General features: G+C 35.4%; 1 protein-coding gene across 2 annotated transcripts in view; it reads left to right on the top strand.

The window, feature by feature from the left end:
• The first annotated feature begins 487 nt into the window (after positions 1–487).
• LOC149805317 (putative ATP-dependent RNA helicase DHX57) overlaps positions 488–9,806 on the top strand; it is a 113,593-nt gene continuing 104,274 nt past the window's right edge. Inside the window, exons 1-3 of one of the 2 annotated variants that reach the window (XM_089949227.1) lie at positions 488–829; positions 2,285–2,455; positions 8,213–8,371. In XM_089949227.1, the coding sequence (XP_089805353.1) occupies positions 594–829; positions 2,285–2,455; positions 8,213–8,371 (566 nt within the window). In that variant the 5' untranslated portion in view covers positions 488–593. Of the gene's footprint in view, positions 830–862; positions 1,575–2,284; positions 2,456–8,212; positions 8,372–9,806 lie in introns of those variants that run through there. The other variant, XM_089949228.1, reaches the window with a different exon arrangement.

Raw genomic sequence — 9,806 nt, 5'->3', positions numbered from 1 at the left:
TGGCCCTGATAATAAGTATGAAGAAGTTCCAAAAGACGCAGTATAGTTTAACCGTAATGTAGGTTTCTGAAAGGTGTAAAAGTACTTTTAAATATGTTTTTAAAAACCTATGGCTCTTGAAAACGGTGATAGGATCATATGGTACTGAAAATATTATCCGTCCTATATGCTCCGAATTCTACAAAAGGGGCTCATATCGTTCTTTACAAGTTACCTGTCATAATGTAGCAGTACATGTATGAAAGGTAAATTTTAAGCAACCACACGAGCCCCTATGATTTCTACGTGATGCTTGTAGTTTTAATTTATACATCTTCTGTGTCATAATTCTTAACTCAGAGGGCGTTCTGCTATATTGCCAATCGTGGACATAATACTTTGTTGTGAATTGCCACGAAATGCATACGTCTGCATACGATATTACATATAGATCTATCTGTTAGTCATATCTTCCAGCGGCGGATCTAGGGTGGCGATGGGTTGGGGGACTAGCACTGCCTCGAATTTGTGCCACAACTTACATGCTCTTCCTGGTGAAAAAAAATCATTTCCGGTAGAGGTGTATTGTGAAATCGTAACCAGTTTTTTTTATAATGTCTGAATATGTCAATTCGGTATGGAAAAGCGCAGAAAGGCGCAGTGGCCGCTCAAATAGAGGGAGATCTAGGGGTCGCGGTCGAGGCGTTGGACAAGCTCATGGAGCGGGAAGCAAGAAAGCTTTTGCAGGTCACGATATGGATTACGATCTTTTAGATGATTTTGGAAGTTCTGCTGGTTGGAATACCGACAACAGAAATAACGCTCGTGGACTTGAACAGAAATCGGAAAGGTTACCAACACCCCACTGCATCCATTATTTTAATTTGCTCCAGGAAAATATTGTGTAGATGGTCCCGCCATGCTCATGATTGTTTACACAAAATTCTGTCAGTAACCGTTTTCTCTTACAATGGAGCTGGCCCATAATATTAATATTAATACATCACACTTGTGTTTAATTTACAGGCACATTTTAAAAATTCACAGAGTAGACAAGATTGCAACCACAAACGTTTAATTTTTATCCTACTCCTATTTATCAGAGCAATCTATCACATTTTGTAACTAATTTACTCAATATTTATGTTAAAGATGCATTTGTAGTTTTTTTTCCAGATCACTTGTATAACTCATGAGCCAGCTGAGGTGTGAAATCTTAATAATTATGAGATCTTGATCTTCCCATGTATAATTGAAAGTGTTATTGATTTTGAGCATCTGACTGGAATATCCTTTAGCATAGCAAAGAGAAACAGTTCGTGTGATCCACAACTTGTCTGCACCAGGACATAAGAGGATGATACTATCAACAGATGATTTAAGAGGTCAAGGAAGCCATCAGAATCTCAAAGACTTGTTTTAAATGTCAGGACCAGGGATGTAAAACCAGTTACTATAAACCGCTCCATTGGCCTAGTGGTTAGAGTGTCCGCCTCGGATGCGGGAGGTTGTGGGTTCGATCCCCGGCCGCGTCATACCAAAGACTTACAAAAATGGCACTAACAGCTGCCTCGCTTGGCGTTTAGCATTAAGAGGTTAGTGTTAGGACTGGTTGGCCTGGTATCAGGATAATGTGACTGGGTGGGACATCATGCTACGTGTCTGCGGCATGATGCCCCAATGCTAGACATCACTATAAACTGCCACATTGCAGACATCATAGCGATATGACTGAAAAATTGTTAAAGCTACGTTAAAAATAAAAATCACATCACATCACCAGTTACTGTTATGTGGTTCTCTTCTCCTGTCATTGCAGGAATCATAGAGATTTCATGACATTTGATATTAACATCATATATTGCATGTATGATATGTGAGTTTTCTGAATATTTCAGAAAAATGAACACATTTTGTGGTATTTGTACCACCATTTATATGATAGGAAAAGAGAATTGAAATTAGGTTCAAGTATTTAAATATCATCACATGATCATTTGTTAATTTATTTTTAATTTTACTTTTCACTTTGAGAGCCCAGGATGGCCAAGTGGTCGAAGGTGCTCGCCTTTACCAATCACTGCTATCTCATATCTGTCAACATGGGCTTGAGTCTCAGGCTTAGCCAATGTTGGTATGTGAGAAAGCTGCCCATGGGTCTGTTTGTCCCAGGATTTTCTTGGGATCTTCCACAACCAGTTATGCTGGCCATATATGCTATTGCGTGATGAAAATTGGCATTAAATCTAAAACAACAGCAACAGCTTTACACTTGCCATCAGAATCTCTATAATTTTGTTTACAGACAGTTCAATAGAGGAGGATGTCCAGTCCAAGCTCCAGTGTATAGACAAACCAAGAGAAGAGGTAGTCCAGTACGAGTTCCAATGCAGCATCTGCATATGAGTACAGAAAACCAAGAGATGGTGAAGGACATGCTCAGAGATCTGCATGGAGAAGAAGTTGAGATAACTAGGTTAGTATTTTGCCCACATCTGCAGATATGGAAATTAATCAACCATTCATTGATGCATTGACATTAGTTAGGAATTCTCCCACCCCCACCCCGCAAGAATTTTTTGCATAAGACTGAATGTTTTGTACAGTGTCTGAAGCAAAATTCTGATGTCAGGGCTAGAAGTTTCCAGTCCAACTCTGATGCTTAATAAAGGCTTATTATTATCACATTTAGGGTTGAAGCCATACTGTTATGCTGTGAATATTGATGCAACTTTAAAATGGTAAACACCCATTTAAAGTTTTCTCACCTTTAAATAGTATAGAAAAGGCATATTTACATTGAAATATTTAGAGTAAACTTTAAATGATTCATAAATACCAGCATTCAAAATATATGGGTGACAGAGGTCTCGCTAGGATTTTAAAACTAGAAGTCCAGGACTCCCGTTTTGGTAAAAATAGGAGTCCCACCATCAAAAGTTGCAGTCCCTTTCCTACAGAATCAACACAGAGGTGAGTGCATCTATTTTTAGATGGAGAGGTTTTTGTAATGTAATCACTCACTATAATATAGCTTCATTACAACAGTCCATTCAGGGCTGGCGCCATAATATCTGGCGCCCTTGGCAAGGTTATATTCTGGCCCCCCCCCCCCCGGCAAACTGAAGGTTTTGTATACGCGTGATTCCACGAAAAAACTCGTTGCCTATAAAAACACGCGAACGTAATTATGTCCTGAAAGTTTCGTATACGTGCGATTTTCACTCACTCATTTTGCTTGTTCCAGTCAGCCTGGTGTTTCAGTCAGACTGAATCTACCCGATTATTTGTCCCTGTATGAAATAAACCAGGATAAAAAATGACCTTCAATAAAACTGTCGTTGATTTGGAGAAATGCGCCCCCCTGAAATCAGCGCCCTAGGCGGCTGCCTAGTTTGCCTATATGGTAGTGCCGGCCCTGAATCCATTGACAGGATCAAAAATTTATGGTTTATTTATTTGTATACGTACTTGTAGTAATTTTAGGCAAATAAATATTATCTGATTTGCTGTTTTTTCCCCGTATTTTCACAAATACTTGTCAAGTCAGAAAACAGCTTACACCTTAATGCGCATCTCGCGAGTTCCACAACATAGCATTGTCCCATACGTTTCTGACTTATATAATTTGCATTTTGAAGTTAAATCTTTAATAAAATAGTACCTATGCTTTGGTTTCAATGATTTGTATATTTTTTCTGAATATATTTGCTCGATGATTTAAGAAAACAGACAATCTAATAAACTGGTACATCCCAGACTTAATGAAGTCCACCATTATTTCCCATTAGGCCTACTGGTTCACTTACAGTTTGAAACTAATTTTATGATGAAATAGTGAAAATGAGGCAGTCAATAAATATCCAGATCAGTGATTCTGATCGTAAAACACAAGTTTGTATGTTTTATCATCAAAGGATATCATGGAGGAAATTGATACTTGCTACCTTACTTGGAAAAGGGTTAATGGTAAATTGGCTATCAAAACATAATACTTTTGAATTGGCAAGAGTTTGTTTGTCAACGTAATTGATATCAAAACTAGGCCTAGCTACTGATGTCTTAATGAATACATTTTGCTACAACACTAGAACTAACCGGGCTAAGGTGAGGGGCATTAAAAAAAATATATGGTATGGTCAGTCAATGTACCTCTTGAATAATCACAGGGTGAAGTCGTTTTCGCTTTTCTAACAGAAGAAGGCAAAGTTTACATTTTTGGCGACTTGTCACCCCCTTACGAATGGCATTTTGTCTAAGTCTCAACATGTCTTGATTCTGAGGTCACATGCACTGCTTATTCTGCTACATTCGGAAATGAACACAATAACGAAAGCTAAAGTTGTTTATTTGATGTACTTTTATAAATGACCAAATGTACATCTCTGGGTCTTTCTGCCTCCGAATTCAATCACTGTAAATATCAGTACATTTTCCCACCCGGACACAGTCAAAGCCTTTGAACTTGCCACCCAGCTATTGCATCATGTTCTTTTTATGTACTCTTATAAAATGGCAACATGTACACACATCAAGTGGTCTTTCGGTCACTGATTTCTGTCATTGTAAATATCAGCACAGCTAACTGATAACACATTTTCCCACAAAGCAGGTGGCTGAAGCAGGACTGGCAAGTCTTTGAATTTTGCCACACACCTATTACCTGCATATGGAGGACTCCCGTCTCAGTGATTTTCTGTGTTCCAGATCAAAAATTGACGTCCAAATACACTTAATTAAGCGTTTCTGAGATCTCTGGGTGAATACCATTTGTGTAATGGAAATACACATTGTGCTGTGTACTAAAGACAGCTTATGCTCTGATACAGTTGTGAACAGGTAAACAACATGTCCACTTTTATACCAACGATTAAATGAAACAGGCAGCAAATTATGATACAGTACTTAATTCTGCTTTCATCTAGATTTGATTTTCCCCATCATAAATAATAAGAAGATGAATTTGAAAGAGTTGCATCTTGAAATGGATTGCAAAATCTGTACTTATAGCTAGGTCAATCATTGCAAACTATTCTGTTGGCTCAACATTAACTTCAGGTGTTACACTCTTTTAGGATGCAGGACATTAACTTCACCTGTTAGATTCTGTTAGGATGCAGGACATTAACTTCAGGTGTTACACTCTTTTAGGATGCAGGACATTAAATTCAGGTGTTACACTCTTTTAGGATGCAGGACATTAACTTCAGGTGTTACACTCTTTTAGGATGCAGGACATTAACTTCAGCTGTTACACTCTTTTAGGATGCAGGACATTAACTTCAGCTGTTACACTCTTTTAGGATGCAGGACATTAACTTCAGCTGTTACACTCTTTTAGGATGCAGGACATTAACTTCAGGTGTTACACTCTTTTACGATACAGAACGTTAACTTTAACTGTTACATTCTTTTAGGATACAGGACATTAACTTTAACTGTTACACTCTTTTAGGATGCAGGACATTAACTTCAACTGTTACAGTCTTTTAGGATGTTAATTTGTTGAAGTTAATATTTATCTTGTTTATATTAAAAAGATGCGCAAGATGATTGAAGTTAGGGAGTTTTATTGTCACTTTGTGTCGACCATGACTGCCATAGATGGTCATATAATGAAAAACGAGACAAATGGTGGAAGATAGAAATATTCACCATCAATGCTTTACAGTGAGAAACAAACATGCACACATAAGAATGCAAGACATAAGTTTCAATTTCCACTGGAAAACATCATACACACAGGAATGCAAGAACTAAGTGTCAATTTCCACTGGAAAACATGATCATAAACACATGAATGCTAGAAATAAGTGTCAGTTTTCATTGGGAACATTGTAAAGATGTTGTGTTAATGTTGTTTGTACATGTCACACAAGCACAATATGGTGGTTGCAGTCAAGATGTTAGCAATGTTTTAAGAGTAAGTTTTGATGCCCTTAAATAGATATGTGCCCCAAACAATTGTAACTGAATTGGCTCTTGGTCAAGTGAATCAGAATTCAGCTTATTGCCTAAAATTTTACCTAACTTATTTTCTTCAAAAGTAATTGCAATCTTATTTAATGTTATGAATTTTCATTTCAGTTAAATTGGAATCAGAGATCTCATTTAGAAGTGAATAGTCATTGCTCTCTTTTTATAACCACCCAGGTACTTGTACCTCGTCATTTGTAGTATGTGTATAGTGTATTTTTCTGTATTAATTGATACTATTTTGGCTAAGAAATGACACTACACTTTTCTTCTACTTTGGCAAAATTTAACTTAACACCATAACGGCGTTTGATTCTTAACAGTATAGGACATGTAAATCTTGCTGGATTCATGCTAAAAGCAGATAATTGGGTACTGTGGATGAGAAATGTTGTTGATGCTGTCAGTGGAAAAGTTCTTATGTTAGAATGTAAGTTATTGACAGTTCTTCATAATCTCTATGGTAGCAATGAAAATTGGGGGCCCCGAGTGGCCGAGTGGTCTAAAGCGCTCTCCATTACGGATCACTGCCATCTCACCTATGTCTGCGTGGGTTCGAGTCCAAGGCTTGGGTAGCATGGGTACGTGTGAAAGCCTGCCAGTAGCTTCTCGTGGGTCGGTGGTTCTTCCCTGGGTTTTTCAGGGTTCTTCCTCCACCAATAATACTGGCCGCCGTGTATAGCCTATTGTGTGCTGAGAAATGGTGTTAAACACTACAACAACAACAACAGCAATGAAAATTACTTTCCTCAGTTCCCCAGTAGATCTCTCATCCAATTGCTTCGTGAACACTATCACAAATTAATATCTCTCTGTAAAAAATCACAGTATTTTTAGCTAATAATAATAATAATATGAGATAAGTATTGAAGGGATACAAGACAGTTTATTTCCATGAGAGACAAAGACTCTTGAATATAATTTGAGTATTGGTGCTACTGACTTAGATCACATTTCCAGGTTGCTGCTATGTTTGCATTGATGTCAGTAATCACGAAATAATTGTGGTCCTTAACGTGAATGAAAATGCATTAATTCCTACATGTTATGCAAATGTTGGTAAGTGGTATTAGGTTGTAAACAGTTGCTGCCAGTTGTTGCACCATTTGCATTAATGTAGTAATTAATTATCCTAAGATAATAGAAGTCCGTCATATGAACTAATGCTTGTAATTTGAAATTCTGGTCTTGGAGTTGGTGGGTTAACTACTTGCACGATAGCACATATGTTATGAATCATGGGCAGACAAAATATGAAAATCCTCGGTTGTCCCAGGACAGAAGCTTTGAAAACCTAGTTACCCAGCAGCTTTGAAAACCTAGTTACCCAGCAGATTTTCTGGTTGCACAGTAAATTACTGCAGCAACCTCCAAGATTGCCATTTGCAGAATTATACCATCTCTGTTTTATATTTTATTGTATTATACCTCATTTTTACACTTATTTAGAAGGGCTTATCTTCCTAAATTTATGTGCAGTCGATTTATACTTTTTCTTTACCGATTTTTGGCACTGTATGATCACTATTCTGCAGAGATGTACAACAATAATGCATACTTCTTATCTGTCACATAATCGCAAACACTTTACACTATCTTTAATATAAATATATGACTTTGGTTAGTCTTAGAGTATGACACAGTGATTATCATGTCAAATTATTTATAATAGAATAATAGATATACGATCATATTAGTAACATAACTGTGACCTTGCTTACTCTTACAGTATGTCACAGTGATTATCATGTCAGATTATTTATAATAGAATAATAGATATACGATCATATTAGTAACATAACTGTGACCTTGCTTACTCTTACAGTATGTCACAGTGATTATCATGTCAAATTATTTATAATAGAATAATAGATATACGATCATATTAGTAACATAACTGTGACCTTGCTTACTCTTACAGTATGTCACAGTGATTATCATGTCAAATTATTTATAATAGAATAATAGATATACGATCATATTAGTAACATAACTGTGACCTTGCTTACTCTTACAGTATGTCACAGTGATTATCATGTCAAATTATTTATAATAGAATAATAGATATACGATCATATTAGTAACATAACTGTGACCTTGCTTACTCTTACAGTATGTCACAGTGGTTATCATTATCAAAAAATTATTTTTGAACTATCCGATATCAGTAATATAACTATATGACTTTGCTTAGTCTTGCACTATGTCATAGTGATTGCTGTGTCAGAGTATTTATAACTTACCATTTATTATTCAGTGAAGATGAGTACGAGGAGTTAGATGTGAGGTATGAGAATCAATATTGGATGCCATCCAGGATGCTGAATATTGAGGAAGTCTTTATTAACCAGGGCCAGGACACAGGGGAACTAGATACTGATTACGTCAGCATCGTAGCTGTCAACAAGCTATCCAGGTGTTACTTTGATAACAAGACTACCTGACTCCACCAATATCAAAAGTGGTTACGATATTTCAGTTCATAATATTTCTGAACACCACAAAATAAATAATTAAAATTTGCAAACAACTTTTCCTTTATCAGTTTAAAACCTTAAATAATGTATTAATACCACAATAATTTAATATTTGCATACACATTTTATTTAATGAGGTAAATAGTAACCTTTTTAAAACAAACTCCCTTCTGTTGTATGTGGTATTAGCTTGCATTTTCCTCATCCATGCCGAAGATTGAATAGATTTCAGTTGGTTGAGAGCATGAACTATTTAATTAATCAATGGAAGAGCTCAGTTTTCATATAGAAACACTTCATCAGAATGAATTATTTAATTAATCAATGGAAGAGCTCATTTTTAATATAGAAACACTTCATCGGAATGAATTATTTAATTAATCAATGGAAGAGCTCAGTTTTCATATAGAAACACTTCATCAGAATAAATTATTTAATTAATCGATGGAAGAGCTCAGTTTTCATATAGAAACACTTCATTGGAATGAATTATTTAATTAATCAATGAAAGAGCTAAGTTTTCATATAGAAACACTTCATCAGAATGAATTATTTAATTAATCAATGGAAGAGCTCATTTTTCATATAGAAACACTTCATCGGAATGAATTATTTAATTAATCAATGGAAGAGCTCAGTTTTCATATAGAAACACTTCATCGGAATGAATTATTTAATTAATCAATGGAAGAGCTCATTTTTAATATAGAAACACTTCATCGGAATGAATTATTTAATTAATCAATGGAAGAGCTCATTTTTCATATAGAAACACTTCATCGGAATGAACTATTTAATTAATCAATGGAAGAGCTCATTTTTAATATAGAAACACTTCATCGGAATGAATTATTTAATTAATCAATGGAAGAGCTCATTTTTAATATAGAAACACTTCATCAAAATGAATTATTTAATTAATCAATGGAAGAGCTCATTTTTCATATAGAAACACTTCATCGGAATGAATTATTTAATTAATCAATGGAAGAGCTCAGTTTTCATATAGAAACACTTCGTCGGAATGAATTATTTAATTAATGGAAGAGCTCAGTTTTCATATAGAAACACTTCATCAGAATGAATTATTTAATCAATGGAAGAGCTCATTTTTCATATAGAAACACTTCATCGGAATGAATTATTTAATTAATCAGTGGAAGAGCTCAGTTTTCATATAGAAAAACTTCATCAGAATGAATTATTTAATTAATGGAAGAGCTCAGTTTTCATATAGAAACACTTCATCGGAATGAATTATTTAATTAATGGAAGAGCTCAGTTTTCATATAGAAACACTGCATCGGAATGAATTATTTAATTAATCAGTGGAAGAGCTCAGTTTTCATGTAGAAAAACTTCATCGGAATGAAT

The sequence above is a fragment of the Sinohyriopsis cumingii genome, chromosome 2 (assembly GCF_028554795.1).
Source record: "Sinohyriopsis cumingii isolate HCF-2022 chromosome 2, ASM2855479v2, whole genome shotgun sequence".
Lineage (NCBI taxonomy): Eukaryota > Metazoa > Mollusca > Bivalvia > Unionida > Unionidae > Sinohyriopsis > Sinohyriopsis cumingii.
The sequence above is the reverse complement of the archived record's forward strand: the minus strand, read 5'-3'. Positions and strand labels throughout refer to the sequence as shown.